At 41.9% G+C, this 21,106-nt stretch overlaps 1 protein-coding gene across 3 annotated transcripts in view; it reads right to left on the bottom strand.

Moving 5' to 3' along the window:
• Positions 1-21,106, bottom strand: part of LOC126262468 (girdin) — a 242,450-nt gene that overhangs the window by 135,192 nt on the left and 86,152 nt on the right. For all 3 annotated transcript variants that reach the window (XM_049959128.1, XM_049959129.1, XM_049959130.1), the window contains 3 exons: positions 4,683-4,777; positions 1,168-4,356; positions 513-575 (listed from right to left, as the gene is read on the bottom strand). In XM_049959128.1, the coding sequence (XP_049815085.1) occupies positions 513-575; positions 1,168-4,356; positions 4,683-4,777 (3,347 nt within the window). The remainder of the gene's footprint in view (positions 1-512; positions 576-1,167; positions 4,357-4,682; positions 4,778-21,106) is intronic.

The following is a 21,106-nucleotide window of genomic DNA, read 5'->3' as shown; positions in this document are numbered from 1 at the left end:
ACAAAATAATACAGCATTTTTATAAAATCATCATGGTCACAAAGTTCATAGTTTTATTCATAACAAGGCCAAGTGTACACCCAAGTTTTGAGTAAAATTTTAAGTTCCAAAAGTGAACTGTAGTGTTGATTTTTTTTTAATGAACCTTTTCCCTTCTCCTCACTTTATGCAAATATGAGTTACCATTCTTCAAATCGCTGCTTTGATTGCATTTAGGTTTTAGTCCTTGGACTATCTAATAGATCATATAGGAATACAAGTAGTAGGTCAGACACGCCTGAACTGTTTTTAATTTGTATCAATACCTGAGGTGGCCATCTACTTGGGATGAATTGCAGTTTAGTTGTTTCTTGCTTTCTGATTCCCAAGTTTTTACTTTAGTTATACAAAACTATTTCCAATAAAAGACACCTCTTTCCTTACTTCCAAATGTTGATTTATATAAGCAACTAAAAGGAGGAAGAAAACTCTTACACTATATAGAGCACTACTGTTATTAAATGTGTACTCACCTTTTCTTCAGCAGCTGTAAGTTTTTCTCTTATTTTCCCCACCTCATCCTGGTACGCTACCCTCTGGAAAACAACAGTAAATTTTTTAATGCAAAGCTTCTATTGGCATTCAGACAATCATAATTCATTCGAAACTACACTATTTCTATGCTGACAGTGAAATATTTAATTTCTTGAACAGAAAAATGTGCACAAAGTTACATGTCTGCCAAATTCATTTATTACCTCTCATAGCAATCCACTGCAACAATAATAATTTGTGTGCAGAAAAACTAAATGTGTTTATATAAAAATTTGAAATATCTCACAGAATTAACATCTTGATAAATAATTTAATCATTTGGTACATGTGAAGTTCTAATGTAATATTGTCACTAGATGAAGAGAGAGAAAAAAAAAAAAAAACACACAGAAAAATTTCAAAGCTATGGGTATTGGACTAGAAAATGAACACAAATCCCTATCAAGAGCATGCTGAAGAGTGATTACATTTTAGCTTCAAAATTTGCAGTGCATGAACACACTAAAAACAAGCCCAACATTGTTCTACCTCACGCTACAGTCAGAACAAGAGAATCTCGTAAGGAGAGGGAGAGGGGGGGGGGGGGGGGAGAACACCATGAGAAAACATTCAATAAACTTTTGATATACTCACCATCTTTGACTTTAAATTTTCTAGCTTTTGTTCATATTCTTCACGAATTTCTGCCAGTTTTATCTGCATTTCCTTCTGGAACTGGTTGTTCAGCTTTATATTAAGTTTCTTCTGTTCCAGGACTTCATTTTCTTTCTCAGAAAGCTTTGCTTTTATAGCAGAATGTTCTGATTTTAATGTTGCATAGCTTGTACTAAGATGGTGTGTGTAATTCTCACCCCTTATCTTAAAATTCTGCTCCATTTCTTTCAGTTTGTCTTCTAGCTTAGAGTTCAAAGTTGACAGTGCTGCATTCTCCTTCCGCAGTATCTCATTTTCATTACTTACTTCCATTAGATGTTTCTGGAATTCTGATTTTTCACTCTCGCTTACACTCAAAGACAACTTGACAGACAAGAGCTCTTCATTAAGTTGTTGAGTTTTAACTTTGTACACTGAGAGTGTATTTTCCAAGTCTTCCTTTCGTGCTGCAGTATCGAAACAATGTTGCTTATCCATCTCATCATGATGGGAATTCTTTGGTTCAAGTGAGTCCTCTGGGTTCCAGCCATCATCTTCAGAAGACAGATCACGGCCACTGCAAGGGCTTGTCTTAGGGTTTAATACATTAAGACTGCTACTGCTAGTTAGACTGTCTGGTTTCACATCAAATGTTTCATTACATTTTGTTTCCAAGGACCTACAGCTCTCTAGAACTAATTCCATCTGAGACAACATACCACAAATTCGACTTTCTATAGACTTTAATGTTAATTCAGTCAATGTTATGAAGTCAAAGGAATCTGTGGAACTAGATTCTTCACATTTATCACTAAGAGCATTCTCCATAGAAGACAAGTCAGTGACACAGCCTGGTGCATCTTCAGATGTTTTCATAAATTTCATCTTGCTTATTTTTTTAAAAATAATTTCATACTGATCAACATTTTTCTTAGTTTGATCCAGGCACATATGTAAAGCACTCAGAGCTTCCTTAGTCAAGGTATAAAATTCCTTCTCAACACATGATAATTTTGCTTCATTTTCCAATTTTGATGCTCTAATGTTATCTGTCAATGACAGAGCAGATATTTTTTTGCCATATGCAGCTTCAACAATATTCAGACACCTTCCGGCATCAGCCAATTTTTGTGATAACTGATGTTTAGCTACAAAAACTTTCTCAAATATCACATCAGCTTCAAGCTTCCTAGATATCAGTTTCCAACATACTTCTCCCAGTTTCAAGGATGATGATCGTGCCTCTGCTAAACATTCCTTCATTTGCTTATTTTGGCTGATTAGTTCTTTTACTTCATCTTTCATACTCAAGTTCTTGGCAAGAAGTGGCTGGATTTGAGCATTTAATGTTTCTATCTCAATTTTTTGTTTATTACTTCTCTCTAACAATAAACAATTTTCTTTCTCCAATGTGTTAACAGTATCTGATAACTGTTTTACTTCCATATCCAACTTCTTACTTATTTCTTCTTTTATTTTGTAGGCCTGTACCTCACTGTGAAGGGAAGTATTATCTGCCATGAGTGTATGATTCTGTTTAGCTATAACTTCATTTAGTTTTTTCATTTCATTATTATCTGCCTGAAATTTAATTATTTCATTTTGAAGAAATTTGTACTTTGAACAAATAGCAAGTACAAATTCATAGAACACATTAAGTGTGGCATTAAATAATTTTAAATTTTTCATGTTGTTTGACTCTGTAATGATGGTACAGTCATTGCCACCAGTGGAATCGCATTCAGACTTTATCAATTTGTCATCAATGTCACCTATATCTTCAACATTTATTACAAACAATTTGTCAAAGGTTTCTTCCTGCAATGATCCATTTTCAGCTAAATTTTCACGGACATCAACAAAATTACTTACAACATGTTTAAATTCAGATAAAACTTGGTGTAACTCATTTTGGAAAATATTTAGAGTTCCTGAAGTTTTTTGAACATTGTTTTCCAATGCTTGAATTTCCTCCTGTGCCTGACAGAGGTCTAATTTGAAACTGTCTCTCTCCTGTGTGACTCTCGTTAGTTCGTTGTTGAATGAAGTCTGTAATTCAACAACTTTATTATGTGCCTTTGTGATGTTTTCTTGAGTTTCCTTTAGAATCTTTGATTTTTCCTCAAGTAATTCTATGTTGTTCTGTTTTTCCTTATTAAGTTCAATTTCCAAAGTCTCAAATTTCTTTGTGAGATGCTGCTTATGCTTCTCAAGGGTTGTGATCTGTGACTCGAGTGACAGAGTTTTACTCGACAGTTGTTCTATTTCTTGTTCTAAAATTTGATTCTTCTGCTGATAAACCTCATTTTGGATTTTGCTATTGTTTTTCAGATTCACAAGATCGATATTAGCTCTCTCAAGTTGTGACCATAATTCACTTTTCTGCTCTTCTAAGCCCAGTAACCTGTTTTCTGCCATCTTTGCATTCTCAAGAAGGGTATTATTATCGAATTTCAGCTGTTTCTCTTGTAATGATAACTCCTGATTAATTGCTTTTAGCTCCAGGATCTCTGCTCTCAAAGAATTAGCAGCTTCATTTAGTTCTTGCACAACAACCTTTTCAGTTTCCAGTTTTCTAAATGAAGAATCTCGCTCTTCCTCCAGCACATGCACCCTACACTGAATTTCTGTCAGTTTCAAAGTAAGTGTTTCATTCTGTGTTTCGTAATTCTTGCACTGAACTGACAGATCATCTTTTAGCTTTTCTAGCTCTCCAATTTGATGATTTGAAGTTTTTAAATCGGTTTCAAGTTTCAACACTGATGACTTGCACACATTCAATTCATGAGAAAGTGCCATTCTTTCTGCCTGCTCATCTGAAAGCCTCTTTTTAACTTCATTCATTTCATTCATAAGTAATTCATTTTCACTTGTCAGATGACATTTATCTGTCACAGCATTATCTAAAGACAATCTGAGTTTTTCTGCTGTCCTTAAAGATTCATCAAGTTCCTCCGTTAGAGCTTTAAGTTTTTGCTTATCAGCTTGATGTTGTTTTAAAATTTCATCCCTCTCTTCACATTTGCTGTGTAATAGAGCATCTATTTCCACTACTCGTTCATTCAGACCACACTTCTCTTTTTCCAGCAAACTATTCTGCAGAGACAAACATTCTATTTCCTTTTGAAGCGAATCTAATTTTGCTTTTACTTGCTGCAGTTCTTCTTGCAGATCACCTTGTAGAGCACTCTAAAAAAGAAACAGATTTATTAGTCACTTCACAAACTGATGTTCTACTTTTTAGTTCACAGGGTGGCTACTTAAAAAATCAATAATCTGTATTGGACTAATATTCAAACACTAACATGCTTTGAAATATTAAATATTTTAAAATTTGTGATAACAAAACTCAACAAAATTTAAATTTCAATGTTAGGTTAAAAACACAGAATTTTTCTATGTATAATGTAATTACCTGAGAATTCCAGGTTTTCCAGAAGAATCCCCACCGTTATAGCATACAAAAATCAGACGTACCATTACTGTTGAAAAGAAACCAAACAAAAATACAATACCTTTTCTTCAAGTTGTATCCTTAATTTCTTGTTTTCCTCTATTTGCTCATGGAGCTGCAGATCAACCACAGTTTGTCCAAGATTTTCAGCACTATCTGTAAAAAAAAAAAAAAAAAAAAAAAAAAAAAAAAAAAAACCCTCATAAATTACAACTTTTTCCTTATTCTTCAGTTTGAAATTGTGTGTTACACAATATATGATGCAATTTGAAATAGCTTACTTTTTGTAAGTTATCTGCAAAACAAATATTATCTAGTTTGCACAAGGAATCTGGCTCCAGTCTTAAACCAATAAGGTCAATCTTATACCATGTAGCTACAAATAGCTGGACCTATTTGATAATGTCAGTATAGAAACAAGGATTAATGATCGTGATGTCACTACAACAACTATGATGATGAAAGTTAATAAATCAGTCAAGAAGGATAGGAGAGTGTTTCTGCTAGATAGAGCAGATAAGCCATTATTAGCATCTCGGACAGTGAATTGACATCACTTAGTTCCAGTAAGATTGCTGTAGAGGAATTATGGGCAAAGTTTACGCAGATTGTAAATCGTGGTCTGGAGAGATGTGTCTCTTGGATAAAGGTTGGCAAAGACCCACCACGGTTTAATAATGAAATTCGGCAGATGCTGAGCAGGCAGAGGCTGTTGCACTCTCAGTTCAAAAGGGAAAACACAAATGACAAGTGAAGGTTAGAAGAGATTCATGTGTTTGTGGAAAGACCTATGCGCAAAGCATGTAACAACTACCACCGTCACACTTCAGCAAACCATCTGGCAGAGAACCCAAGAAAATTCTTACATAAAATTGCTAAACAGGTCTAAGGCTTCCATTCAGTCCCTTGTTGGCCAGTCTGGTCAAAACCAAAACCAAAGTTTTAAATTTCAGATCCAAGGAAACGTCCCCACAGAAGGATCATACAAATATACCATTATTTGACCACTGGACAGATTCCCGTATGGATGACAGTAATAAGCACACCTGGCTTAGAGAGACAGCTGACAGATTTGAAAGCAAATGAAACATCGCATCCGGATGGAATCTTAGTTCGATTTAACAAAGAGTACTCTACGGCATTGTCCCTTCACCTAGCTTGCATTTACCATGAATCTCTCGCCCAGCACAAAGCCCTAAGTGACTGGAAAAAAGCGCAGGTGATTCCAGTATATAAGAAGAGTAAAGGAATGGACTCGCAAAATTAGAGCAATATCCCTAACCTATGTTTGGTGCAGAATCCCTGAACATATTCTCAGTTCCAATAGAATAAACTTTCTTGAGACTGAGAAGCTTATGTCCACGGATCAGCATGGTTTTAGAATGCACTGCATGTGCAAAACGCAGATTGCCCTTTTCTCAAACTATATACTGAGAACTATGGATGAAAGGCAACAGGCAGATTCCATATTTGTAGACTTCCAGAAAGCATTTGAAATGGTGCTGCCCCACCGCAGGCTGTTAAGGAAGGTACGATCATATGGATTACGCTTACAGATATGTGAGTGGCTTGAAGACTTCTTGAATAATAGAACCCAGTACGTTGTCCTCAACGGAGGGTGTTCATCAGAGACATAGGTATCGTCACGAGTGCCCCAGGGAAGTGTGATAGGACTGCTGCTGTTCTCTGTATACAAAAATGATTTGATGGACAGGGTGGACAGCAATCTGCGGTCGTTTGCTGATGTCTTCATGTATGCTAAGGTTTCTAAGTTGAGTGACCGCAGGAAGATGCAAGATGACTTGGACAAGATTTTCAGTTGGTATGATGAATGGCAGCTAGCCCTAAATGTGAAAAAATGTAAGTAAATGCACTTGAGTAGGAAGATCAAGCTTGTAATGTTTGGATACAGTATTACTAGTGTCCTGTCTGACACAGTAGAGTCATTTAAATATCTGGGCATAACGCTGTAAAGCAATATGAGGTGGAACGAGCTTGTGAGAACTGTGGAAGGGAAGATGGAGGGTCGACTGATTTATTGGGAGAATTTGAGGAAAGAGTGGTTCACCTATAAAGGAGACAGTACATAGGACACTGGTGCGACCTATTCTTGAATACTGCTCGAATGTTTGGGATCCATACCAGGTCAGATTAAAGGAAGACATCGAAGCAATTCAGAGGCTGCCAGATTTGTTACTGGTAGGTTCGAACAATGCTTAAGTGTTAATGGAGATGCTTCAGGAAGTCAAATGGGAATACCTGGAGGGAAAGCAGCGTTCTTTTCAAGAAACACTGTTGAAATAATTTAGAGAGCTGGCATTTGAAGCTAACTGCCAAACGATCTACTGCCACCTACATACATTGCCTTTAACAACCACAAAGATAAGATATGAGAAATTAGCGCTCTTATAAAGACATATAGACAGTCACTTTTCCCTCTCTCTGTTTTCGAGTGGAACAGGAAAGGAAATGACAAGTAGTGGTACAGGGTACCCTCCGCCGCGCACCGTATCGTAGCTTGTGGAGTAGCTAAGTAGATGTCAATATAAATAGCGGAATTGATAAAAGTGGAATTCTAAGCTGGGTTTTGCCATCATATTCTAGCCTTTTTGTAACAAATATAAGTTCCATTTTGTGTAACGTCAAACTGAAGTGACATTTGCTGATAATGAAATGTCTGTAAAGTGATGACAGCAGCAAGAGAACTTATGTGCTAACGGGGATCAGCCTGAAGTTAAAAATATTGCTTTTAACCATGTGAAGGCACACATGTGAAAGCTTAAAAATTAGCTTCAATGCATCTAGATCCTTGCCTTTTGCATACCCAACAAAGTTCATACCAATTAAGACCTCACATGTGAATTTATTCTATTAGCAACAGTAAGACTATGTGTAAGTTGCCTTTCTTACAAAAAGTCAATCCTGTGGAATTAGTCAGACCCCAAGAGATGCCCAAAATGGAATGAGGACAAAAAACCTTAATTATGATTAGAATGTAAGTAGTGGTATAATGAACCTTACCAGTAGGATTATTTGCCTACACTACTAATTTCAAAATAGTACCCTGTGTTCAAGCTACAACTGTGCAACTCAGAGTGTTTGTAATGTAAAATGCTACACCACCATGTCAAATTTAATTTACAATTCAAAAACTACATGGAACTGGCTGTTCCAGCTAGCACACCCACAAACGAGCAGGCACAGGTGAACAGTGGTGTGCCAACATCTGATGAGCAGGTAGTCAGGCAGCCAGGGAGTATCCTTGCAATCCTATTGTACTGGCAGAGTGATTGTTGGAAGGGGTGGCAAACTGCGTAGCACATGTGCAAAATTCATGGAATTGGGCTGCCTGGTGGGTAGCTTATAACAACTATGTTATGCCGCAAGCAAGCAGCATCGTAACAGTCTGATAGAGTCCCCAAAGTGCCACGATACGTGGGAAGGCAGTGCAAAAGGAAATATAAACAAACTTTTCAACAAACCAATGTAGTGGTAATAAATTTTTGCAGAAAAATCACAGAACTTACATCAGCACACTCCAAAATCAATTGGACATATAATTTTTCTAAATTGGTTCAGACTGTGTATTTCATTGCTCCACATTTGAACTCCACTTTTCTACTGATGTCAGAGACTATGGTTGTAATGAAAGTACAGCATTTGGAATCTGGTGACCGGACTGACAACCCGAAACAAACAGTTTCACTACTGGAAGGGTGGTGAAGAACAGCATTAAAGAATAATAAGGATGACAAATGAAAAAAGAAATGCAAACAGCAGCAATTGCAACAAACTGTGACAAGAAACTGCTGATATCTCATTGGTTGTATTGTACGAAGTGATGCAGCTACAAAGAAGATGCAAACCTTAACAAGGGGATAATTAACTCTTAGAAGAGCTGCAATAATGAATGGTAATTCTTTGTGCATATCAAGGTTTACGTAATAGAGAAACTGCAAGGATGCAGTGAAATGGTGATGCTTAAACAGGGTGTATACGCGGACAAGGAAAAAAAAATCCCCAGATTTTTCCCGGTTAAACATACACTTTCTCCCAGATTTACTGATTAAAAATACACTTTCTCCGGGGTGAAAACACACTTTTTCCATGTTAAGTGACAGTGTATTTTCCCTCGAAACTTATCAATCATTTGAATGGTAATGGTTTTATACACAGACATAGAATTTCCCGGCAATTTAGGAAACGAAATGCAAGGAAAAAAATACATGTTTTGGAAATATCTTTGATGAGCAGCAACATGTACGCTGATACATTTGAATTCCACCAAACACTGCATGTTACTTTGCGAATCATTGAAATTGAGATTGCGATGCGCTTTTTTAAGCCAGTCATAGCTCATGTCACGTGATCTCGCCAGCCTATGACAGCGGATATGCAGAGCATAGGACACCTGACAGCCAACAGCAACATCACTGTTAAGTAGCATGAACACACAAACAGGTAAAGTTAATAGTTTAAATTAATATCATAGTGTTGCTACAAGAAAAGCAAAGCTTTCACATATAATTATGGTCTCTTAAAATTAATAACCTGCAAGAGAAGCTAAGCTTTCGCATACAATCTTGATCTTTTCTGCGCAGGTTACACTTTAAGATATATCACACAAATCTGCCAGTAAATTTTTTAATAATGACATAAATGTCTGATCTTCAGAGTTCGAAATCCTTCTACATGGCTCATCATCAAAGAGTTTATTTTTAAATGAGAGTCAAACGCTCTGTGATTTAAGAAATTCATGGTACAGTCTCACAAGTATTTCAACTTACGTAAAAGGATATTTACTTTGAAGGTAGCGCTTTTCAAACTACCATTCGCAATATTTTCCCCGCAACTTGTTAGAAACAGGTTCGTTTCAGCAGTTGCCAGAGAGCGCAGATAACAGGTGACACCGCGCTTGCGCAGCTACCATGACATAGGAAGCCCGTATGTATGTACGTGTAAAACATTGAAACATCATACATTATGTCATAAAAGAAACAAGACAGCAGAGGAAACTCCAATAGCATCGGAATTTTGTGAACCATATTAAAACGTGCACATTTAAAGTGCATACTTAAAGTGCACATTCTTATGTCCAGATTCCCAATGAAGCACACCTCGACCTGATATTAAGCTTTTCAGTGTGGTTTTCGGGATGTAAATTTTCCTGGAGCACCAGTACTGTATTATATCATGTTTAGTTCATTATGGCATAATGCCATACGTTCTAGAAGATGAAAACGTGCACCTGAAGTGCAGCGGACAGTTGAAACTAGCCAGTACTGTGGAATTAACCATTTCGTTTCAAATACATTGACTGCCTCTGCGGAAAGGGTTAATAAAAGTCAAATTTCTTTAGCAAACACACAAAAATAACTTCATTGTTCTGCAAGGCGATTAATGCTTGACTGTCAGAAAGGTGGAAATAAAATAAAATCTGAAACTAATAACATATTTTAGCCCTCCGTAATTATGTGAATGTATTTTAATTCACTTGATAGCTCCTGGCCACAGATATTCGTTTTGTTTTCATTTGACGTGAGAGTAAACAAAGGGGAAACAGCAAAATCACTAAATGTAAACATGGGTCATGTGGAGACTACCCACTATGACTCATACTGCTCTGCGCATCAGCCCCGGATCTACAATATTTGCTAACCGGATCAATACTTAAAAAAAAAAATCTCGAATTTTCAAAAATATGTTCATCTTGTAGCATACACATCTTTCTGAAAAGTCTGGCACACTTAACTCGAACAGGTATGTTTTATGTTTCAAAGTGCAGTGCCACGCCTCTTCATAGAGCATCCTTCTATCGCACGTCACTGTATTTTGCTCTGTGGAATCAAAACGTGTACATTTTGTAATGGGTGCCATCAAACTATATTCAGGACAGTGGAAATTGAAATGTCTGTGGTGCCTCTACTGCTTCCAGTCGGCTGGTTTGACAGCTTGCCCCTCTTTTTTTTCTTAAAAAAAAAAAAAAAAAAAAAAAAAAAAAAAAAAAAAAAACCCCTCGCAATTAGCCCTCTTTATTGCCTATTAGCTAATAACTTGTCGTTTTGTGTGACATAAAATTAAATATAGGATACGTAAAACCAATGAAGACAAGGGACAAGTGAGAAAGTATACATTTGTTCAGTCCTTAGCTCTTAGCATTTTTTTCTCTCTAATCTTACTATAGCTTTACAAGGTGTGCTTTCCCTTCTGTGAAAGAATCTATTACCTCATCAAAGTTCCTCCAACGTTTTGCTACATGAAAAATCGAAATGTCACTATCTAAAACTGAAAATGCTGTTAATACAAATAATAGCCAAGACTGGTGTGGATTCTAGATCTGATTACGTCTATTTTGTCACTGTCTGCTAAATAAAACGAAATAGGCCTTTCTAATATTGCAGCATTTTTGTAACACCCAACAAATAAACAAGACTGTTTTGGCAAGAAGGGTCATTTTTATAACACGACAGAATATAATTCAAGAAGTACCAATATCAAATGCCTATAAGGCCTACTACAAGCAAAAAGCTTTGTGTTAGGAAATAGTTTCACATTTCATTCATACACACCAGTTTCTCAAGCATGAAATCAAATAGTAGTATTACGAATTTTTCATATAAATTTGGAATAGTCTTATTCTTCCATAATATGTATTATGTCCGCGTTTCTTCTCCTTCCTCGTTCTAACAATCTTGTCATCATCAATTCTGTAGCTATTCCTGCCATTGTCAAAATTTGTTCGCCGATTAACTTCACTAACCCTACCAGAATCACTGGTCTAGTTATCCCGCGATTATTCTCCTGTTAGGCGTTGCTACATGTTTGTACAACACGTTTTCCGCATTACTTCCAGAATAGAACTTAAGCGGATGCTAGCCGAGGATTGTACAACTGGTCTTTACTAGTGTAGCGATCTGGACTAAAATTTTCTGGCAAAATTTCATTTTATTGGATACACCAAGAAGATAGTACGTAATCTTTTCCACCTGTTATTCCTGTTAGTCATTTATTCCATTCTGGTAGGCTGAATTTATGGATTTCGCTAGTAATTATAACAACACTGATCATTCGCAAACCCAGTCAACCACAAAATCAGACAGCAATTGGCATTCATCCGTTCGGCTTTACTCCGCTCAGCTCGTATAGCCCTGTCCCCTTTTGTCTGTGGAAAGTTTATCCCTAGATCCGACGAGGATTCTCCTGACAGAGACATCACGTTCACTATACACGCATTCAAACATCAACTTATGATTCATTCAGAAATCAATTAAAATGTGTTCAATAACCGACAGGGATGCGTTTCAAAATCATATGAATAATTGATAGACTAACGTGCGCTGGATGCTAGGAGCTTTGTGAAACAAGTCTTTTTTTCTCAAGAATATGAATTTGGCCCCCCTTTTCCCAGTAACATCTAGATGCTTGCTAGGACTGCTTGCACAGCCAACAGCCACATGGCTGTAGCCAGAAGCTGGAGAATCTACTACTCAAACGCAACGAAACTGCGCATGCGCATGAGCCCGCTCGTAACTGCTAAAACCAATCTAATGTAAACAGTTGTGACTTCACGCTCTTCGGAGGTTATTTGTTGTTATGAAGTATGGCATTGTCTTCCTAAAGGCTTTGACACATTTTTCTGTTGGCAGATGCTTGCATGAGCACTGTTTGTCATCGTTGTATACGGCGCATTTCCTTTGCAATTTAAGTTATTTTCGTTTTTTTCTCTTGTTTATGTTTCATTGTTGAAGTATTATTCTGCAGTAGTGGCATACAGTAATCTCCTTAGAGTATCGGTTCATACCAGTCGAAATTACAAAAATTTAACAGAAAACTAAAACAATGAAAAATTCCTATAATTATAAAAAATTCATGGATTTTTCCCGGTTGAAAAAATTCCCAGGTTTTCCCGGATCTCCCAGTTGTCCCGGGTCGTATACACACTGTTAAAGGGCAGAAATGATATGGAATTTGTTCCACGTTCAGGATTTATGGAAGAAATCGAGACTTAACACATATGGGTAGCCCAAACACAACCTGAATGAATCAGGTGGAAATGTTGAGACATTTATGTCCAAGAATGACTGAATGGATGCTACAGGGCCTTCTGGGAAGAGCTGCAAAGTAAGATGCTGCAGCAATACAAAGCATAGGAAGGGAAGGAAGACTGAGGAGGGGGATGGGGACAAGGTTTTGTTTTGTATTAAGGTGCAAAAAACAACAGGGGTCATACGCGCCCAAGTCAAAACTATAGAACAGGAACAGAGAGAGGAATTAAATGGCTATACACCAGTCCCAATGGACAAAATAGGAGATAGTTACAAACAGGCATGTGGAAAAAGGGCTGAAAAAGCACCATACTGAAATGGAGGTCCAAAACTAAAAATTTAATAGCCTTCGCCATATTGCTTCGGCAGATAAAAAGTAAAATGCGGTCGACAGCCTATGTATCATTCGCTGAAACAGCTAATAAGTCAGACAGCAATCCCAAGTTGGAATGTGAATTGTTAAAAAAGGGGCAGTCAGTAGGAAGTGGTGGAGAGTTAAAATATGGGCACAATGTGTACAAAGAGGTGGGGTAGCGCCACTTAGCAAATGATGATGGCTAAAAAGGCAGTGCCCAATATGCAGCCGAGTTAAATTAATCTTCTCTCGGCGGAAGGGCCAAGAGGAGATTGTCCAAGGCACTGGGAGAAGCTTAATAACCCAAAGCTTATTCCCGTGAAGGGAGGACCATTGGCGATGCCAAAGGGACACCACCGCCTGACAGACGCCAATGTAGAAATCATCAGAGTACTCACAGGCTGAGGTACGAGGATTGCAGCCTTGGCAGCAGCGTCAGCAGTCTTATTTCCTCGCAGATCGACATGAGCAGGGACCCACAGAAACATGACACTGGCTCCACGAAGAGTGAGCAAGTGACAGTTTTCATGGACCCACTGCTCTAAGGGATGAGAAGCGTACAGCGCACGTAGACTTTGGAGGGCACTGAGTGAGTCTGAGCAGAGGACACAATTGGAAAGGCTGTGTTGCTGGATGTACTCCGTGGCCTAATACAAGGCAAAGAACTCGGCTGTAAATACTGATGAGAGTGCCGGAAGCCAATATCTAAAGACACAAGTGCCAGTGACGAAGGTATACCTGACCCCATGGTCAGTCTGAAAGCCATCATTGTAGACGCAGGCACCATCGCGGAGTTCCATGCAAAGGTCGTGAAACTGGAGACAATAGACCGAGGCTGGAGTAGTGTCCTTAGGAAGTGAATGAAGGCCAAGGTTAACATGGGTCGCTTCACGAAGCCAAGGTGGTGAATGGTTCACACCCACTGGGAAAGTTGCAGGTAGTGTGAAGGTAGTACGTGGCGAAAGTGGAGGTAACAGAAGAGGGACGAGCACCATACTGACAATCAAAGGAATCATCAAACAAGGAGGCGTGGGATGGGTGGCCACGCATGGCAAACAAACGGCATGCATACCTGCTGAGGAGAAAGTCACTGCGGTAGAACAGTGGTAGTTCAGCAGCTTCAGCATACAGACTCTCAACCGGGCTGGTGTAAAAGGTGCCCGTGGCCAAACGGATGCCATGATGGGGGATAGTGTTGAGACGGCATAAGAGGGATGGGCGTGCAGGTGCATAAACAAAGCAATCATAGTAGAGTGTCGAATGGATAAGAAACCAGTACAAACAGAGGAGAGTGGTTCCCCAGGAAGTGTCAGTGAGGACACATGGGAGATTGAGGGACTGTGTACAGCAAGGTGACAGGTAAGACACATGGGAGGACCAAGAGAGTTTCCTATTGAGCATAAGCCCCAAGAAAGTCGTAGCGCGCGCGCACACACACACACACACACACACACACACACACACACACACACACACACACACACTGAAAACTCAGTCTTGTAAAACCGCCTGAAGAAAACAGGGCAGGTGCCCATGGAAGCCCCATGTGTAATGAATACAGAGGATACAAGTTCTCCAACAGGTGTCATAGGCCACAGTCTGGGATTTCCATATAAAATCATTCATGACATGGGTGGACAAAGTATCAGGATGGTCAACTGCAGAACACCGTGCTTTAAATCTACATAGTGCATTTGTTAGTAAATTTTGAAACTCAACCCACCACAAAGCCGGGCTTTAATCATATGTTCCATCACCTTGCAAACACAGCTGGTAAGAGAGATGGAGCAGTAGCTAGATTGGTTGGTTTAGAAGAGGGGGAATGGGACCAAACTACGAGATCATCAGTCCCTTGTTCCTAATAAAACAATGTCACAAATGTGAGAATAAAACAGACGAGACATACAACACAAAACGGAAAGAAAGGAAAGACCACAAGAACAAAGGAAAGGCAACAAACACTAAAAGGAACAAAAGAGGACAAGAAAACAACAGAGAGATGCAAAAAACAGAAGAGAGTAAAACAAAGAAGCAGATTACAGTGGCTGGCCGACCATGAAAATAAAGAGGAAAAACCAGCCACCAGCACTATGGTGGAGGCACAGAGGGACAAAGGAGATGCACTAAAACTCAGATCAAATGATAAAACCCACCCTCATGGATGAAATGTAAAACCAAATCAGCCGATGAAGTGTTGTCTGCTAAAATCAATGATTACGTGTCCGGCAACCCGAGATGAAGTCACAGCGCAGCCAAAGAAGGACAGAGCAGAAGAATATAGGCCACTGTCAACCAGGCTCCGCACCGACACTGAGGTGGGTATTCACGGCGCAGGAGGTAGCCGTGGGTTGCCTAGGCATGGCCAATGCGAAGCCGGCAGAGAACTATGGAGTCCCTGCAAGAGGCCCTCATCGAGAACTTCCACACGTTCGCGGTCTCCATAATGGCTCGCAGTTTGTTGTGCATACTGAGATTTGCCATTCCATCTCCCAAAGCTGAAGGGGAGAAGAGAAGTTTGTGGCACAACTTGACCAGAAGACGGGATCGGTTGGTAGGACATGTTCTGAGGCATCAAGGGATCACCAATTTAGTATTGGAGGGCAGCGTGGAGGGTAAAAATAGTAGAGGGAGACCAAGAGATGAATACACTAGGCAGATTCAGAAGGATGTAGGTTGCAGTGGGTACTGGGAGATGAAGAAGCTTGCACAGGATAGAGTAGCATGGAGAGCTGCATCAAACCAGTCTCAGGACTGAAGACCACAACAACAACAACAACAACTGAGATTTGCCATTCCATCTCCCAAAGCTGAAAAACCTTGCAGCATAATAACGAACGCAGGTCAGTTGTGGGGATGCCCATCTCCAGTAGTAGTTTCCGTGTAGCCTGTTTGGCCAGCCTGTCAGTAAGTTCATTTCCTGGCATTTAGACGTGACCTGGGGTCCAGATGAGCACCACTGAACGACTGGACCATTCCAGGGCATAGATGGACTCCTGGATGGACACTACCAATGGATGACTAGGGTAACACTCGTTGATAGTTTTCAGGCTGCTCAAGGAGTCAGTACATAAAAGAAAAGACTCCCCAGGGCATGAACGGAGATACTGAAGTACACGAGAAATGGCCACAAGCTCTGCAGTGATGCAACCATCGGGTAAGGAATGCTATTCAATATGGCCACCGTGAATGTGTGCAAAGCCTATGTGACCATCAGCCATCCAACCGTTGGTGTAAAACACTTCAGAGCCCCGCAGCACGTCAAGAATCGAGAGGAAGTGACAGCAGAGAGCCGCAAGGTTAACGAGTCCTTAGGGCCACGTGACAGGCCCAGACAAAGTTGCAGCCGAGGCATACACCATGGAGATGTACGTGAACGGACCTCAAGTACAGATGGTAAAGAGAAGGACTCCAGTTTGGAGAGAAGGGACCGCATGCGAACCGCAATTGTTAGCCCCGACCTGGGCCGCCATTGTGGGAGATGGACTGCCGCGGGCGGTGAAAGGAGACGGTAATTCAGATGCTCAGGAGAACTACGAATGTGTGCGACGTAACTGGCAACTGCAATGGAGGGATCCCAGCCTCCACCAGTATGCTGGTCACCAGACTCGTACTAAAAGCTCTTGTCGCTAGTTGAACCCCACAGTGGTGCACAGGGTCGAGTAAATGCAATGCTGAAGGTGCTGCCGAACCATCAACCACACTCCCATAGTCAATTCAGGATTGGACAAGGGCTCTGTAGAGCTGCAGCAGCTTAGAACGCTGTGCACCCCAATTGGTGTTGCTCAGGCAACGGATGGCATTGATATGCTGCCAGCACTTCTGCTTAAGCTGACAAAGATGAGGAAGCCAAGTCAATCGAGCACTGAAAACAAGTCCTAAGAATCGCTATGTCTCCACGACAGTTAATGGATCGTCATGAAGGTAAAGTTCTGGGTCCAGATGAACGGTACAACACTGACAGAAGTGCATGACACACGACTTTGCGGCTGAAAACTGGAAGCCATGGGCTTGAGCCCCTGACTGCATCTTGTGGATGCCTCCCTGTAGGCGATGCTCAGCAACACCAGCACTGGAGCAGCAATACAAAATGCAGAAGTCATCTGCATACAGAGAAGGTGAGACGGAGGGCCCGACAGCTGCTGCTAGACCATTAATGGCTACTAAAAATTGAAAGACACTCAGTACAGAGCCCTGTGGGACTCCATTCTCCTGGATATGGGGGGAACTATGGGAGGCACCAACTTGGACACAGAAAGTACAGAGCGACAGGAAGTTTTGGATAAGAATCGGGAGCGTGCCCTGGAGGCTCCACTCATACAACGTGGCAAGGATATGATGTCGCCAGGTCGTGTCGTATGCTTTACGTCAGTCGAAAAAGACGGCAACCAGGTGCTGGCATCTGGAAAAGGATAATCAGATGGCAGATTCGAGGGACACAAGATTATCAGTAGTAGAGCGACCCTGGTGGAAGCCGCCCTGACCTGGAGCCAGTAGGCGACATGACTCCACGACCCAACGCAGCCGCCGACATACCATACGTTCCAGCAGCTTCCAAAGAATGTTGGGGAGGCTGATGGACCGATAGCTATCCACATCAAGCGGGTTTTCACCGGGTTGGAGCACCGGAATGATGGTGCTCTCTCGTCATTGCGATGGAAAGACACCATCGCACCAATCCGGTTGAAGACAACGAGGAGATGTCGCTTGTAGTCAGATGAGAGATGTTTAATCATCTGACTGCGGTCCGATCCGGCCCAGCTGTGTTGCGGAAATTTACAAGGGCACTGAGGAACTCCCACTCTGTAAATGGGGTGTTATAAGATTCACTGCAGTGTGTAGTGAATGAGAGGACGTTCCCTTCCAGCTGCCGTTTGAGAGTGTGAAAGGCTGGGGGGTAATTCTACGACACAGAGGCTTGAGAGTGTGCTCAGCAAAGTGCTTGGCAATTGCGTTTGCGTCAGTAGGTAACACGCCATTTATGGTAACACAAGGAACACCTGTTGGGGTCTGGTACAAATAAACATGCTTGATCTTTGCCCCGACTTGGGAAGGTGACGAATGGCACCCAATGGTTGAGACTTATCTCTCCCAACACTCCTGCTTCCGTTGTTTGATAAGTTGGTGAATGCAGGCACGGAGCCATTTTAAAAGCTATGAGGTGCTCGAGGGAAGTGTGCCACTTATGCTGCTGTAGAGCTTGCTGATGCTCCTTAATTGCTTCAGCAACTTCCGGCGACCACCAAGGGACTGCCTTATGCCTCGGGCACCCAAAGAGCGAGGGATCGCATTTTCTGCCACAGAAACAATTGTTCTAGTCACCTGCTCAACAATGACATCGTTGTTAACGTATGGGGGATATTCAATGGTGACAGCAGAGTTAACAGTTTCCCAGTCTGCCTTGTTTAAAGCCCATCTGGGTAGGTGTCCATGGGCTTGATGCTGGGGCAGTGACAGGAAGGTGGGGAAGTGGTCACTACCACACAGGTTGTCATGTGCCCTCCAGTGGATAGATGGGAGAAGTCCTGGGCTGCAAATTGATAAATCAATGGCTGAGTAGCTACCATGAGCCACACTGAAATGTGTGGCTGCCCCATTATTTAAGAGGCAGAGGTCGAACTGAGACGGTACCCTTTCCTAGCGAGAGAAGCCGAAGAAGACTTGCACTTCTCCAGCTTAGATGTGGAGATGGACATCCCAGATGGTTGGTGCAGGAGCAACAGGGAGGGAAATGCCCCCCAACATGAAGGGGGCAGGTGTAGTCTTCCAGCTCTGAGAGGTGACCGGGGTTGGCAGAGCTGATGGTGCCAGAACTGTTGTAGTGGCGGCGTTAGACAATGTCATATGCACAGGATGCAGACGTTGAAAATCTCTCTTAGCCTCAGTGTAGATCAGTCGGTCCAGGGTCTTGTACTCCATGATTTTCCTTTCTTTCTGGATAATCCTGCAGTCTGGCGAGCAAGGTGAATGGTGCTCTCTGCAGTTGACACAGATGGGAGACGGGTCACATGGAGTATTGGGATGTGATGGGCTTGGTTGGTTGAGGTTTAAGGGACCAAACAGCAAGGTCATCAGTCCCTTGTTTCAAATATGTGCCATTCCGCTAATGGGACAACTCGGTAAAGTCAGAACAATAAAACGGAAAAAGGGAAAAAACGTAAAAAGGCAGTCATGTCGTCATTGGTAAAAAACAAAATGAGGGAAGTCGGCAAGAGAACGAACCCAACATTATGCTGAAGCAGCATAGGCAAGACCACCTGTGACTTAAAAGGTACAACTGCCGTAATGTAGAAAGTACGTATGGGAATAGAAAGACTAACCAAGCCTTAAAAAAAGGGTAAAAACAGAGTAAAAGGGGATGAAAAGAGGAACTCGGTCAGGGAGGTGAATCAGGAATCTCCGAACACTGCTTACAGTGGGAGACACCCAAACACTCACCGCCCTGCCCCAACACCAGAGAGAGATTAAAAACCTTAAAACTGAGAATAAAAACCACTTTCCCGGAGGAAACCGAGAACCAGAGAGACCATCCGGGAATCGTCAGCCAACATCAAAGGTAAAGTGTGGGGGAGCCTGTACTTAGCACGCAGAGCCAAAAGAAGTGGGCATTCAACCAAAATGTGGGCTACTGACTGGAAGGCTCCACAACCACATAGTGGGGGTGGCTCATCACGCAAAAGAAAACCATGGGTCAACCGAGTATGGCCAATGCGGAGACGACACACTGTGGTCGAGTCCTTTCGGGAGATGCGAAAGGAAGAACGCCATGGGCCTGGTGTCACCTTAATTGCACGAAGTTTATTAGACAGGGGAGTAGCCTCCCAAGAATTGGCCCATGACTGTGCGAAGTGGGATTTGATGTGAAGCCGTAAATCTGCTGCAGGAGGGGCTACAGAAAACGGGGGGTAAGTAACTGCTCCCCCAGCCAAACGATTAGCGAGCTCATTACCCGGGATACCCACATGGCCAGGGACCCAAAGGAAGTCAATAGAACAAGCAGCACGGTGAATATCAGCGAGATGGTCATGGATGGCAGAGACCAAGGGATGGCGCGAAAAACACCGGTCAATAGCGAGAAGGCCACTCATCGAGTCCGTACATAACAAAACGCGGTTGTGGTGGGACTGTTTAATAAAGGTAAGGGCCTGGGAAATTGCCATCAATTCCGCAGTAAACACCCCACATGTAGGTGGCAGCAGATGACTTTCCGTTCCAACAGAGGACGTGAAGGCATACCCAACACGATCAGCAGATTTAGAGCCATCAGTGTAAAAAACAACAGCATCCCGAAACTCCCTTAACATTTGGCAGGAAAAAGGAACGGAACACCACCGGGGGGATGGAATCTTTCGGACCTCGGCGGAGATCCATCCGAATTCGAGGCCGAGGAACTAACCAAGGAGGGGTGGAGGGGAGGGAGCGAGGAAGACAGGACAAATAAGGAAGCTGAAAATCACGGCAGAGAGACGCAAGGCGCAGCCCAACCGGTAAACCCGCCCGAGGGCGGGAGTCGGGTGGGCGACGTCCATGGTCTTGGAACTGGATAGAATAGGAAGGATGAATGGGAGAGGAACGGATAGTGAGTGCATAAGACACCAGAAGCTGGGACCGCCGAACAGAAAAGGGGGGGGGGGGGATCCCAGCTTCAACCAGGAGACTATCAACAGGGCTAATAGGGAAGGCACCGGTGGCCAAACGGATACCACGATGGTGGACTGGATCCAGCACGTGCAGTGTGGAAGGAGCAGCTGAACCATAAACTTGACAACCATAGTCCAAGCGAGACAGAACTAGAGCACGATAAAGACGGAGGAGGAGGGAACGGTCCGCACCCCAAGAGGAGTGGGCAAGGAAGCGAAGGACATTGAGTTTACGGAAACATCCTACCTTCAGGTGTCTGATATGGGGCAGCCAATTGAGCTTGTTGTCGAAAAGAAGACCCAGGAAACGAAACTGTGGGACCACAGGCAATCGTTGTGCAGCGAGATAGAGCTCTGGATCAGGGTGGATCGTAGTACGGCGACAGAACTGGACCACTCGCGATTTTAAAGGAGAGAATTGAAACCAGTGTGAGAGGGTCCATGCAGA

The sequence above is a fragment of the Schistocerca nitens genome, chromosome 6, assembly GCF_023898315.1.
Source record: "Schistocerca nitens isolate TAMUIC-IGC-003100 chromosome 6, iqSchNite1.1, whole genome shotgun sequence".
Taxonomy (NCBI): domain Eukaryota; kingdom Metazoa; phylum Arthropoda; class Insecta; order Orthoptera; family Acrididae; genus Schistocerca; species Schistocerca nitens.
This window is presented reverse-complemented; position numbering and strand designations above follow the sequence as displayed.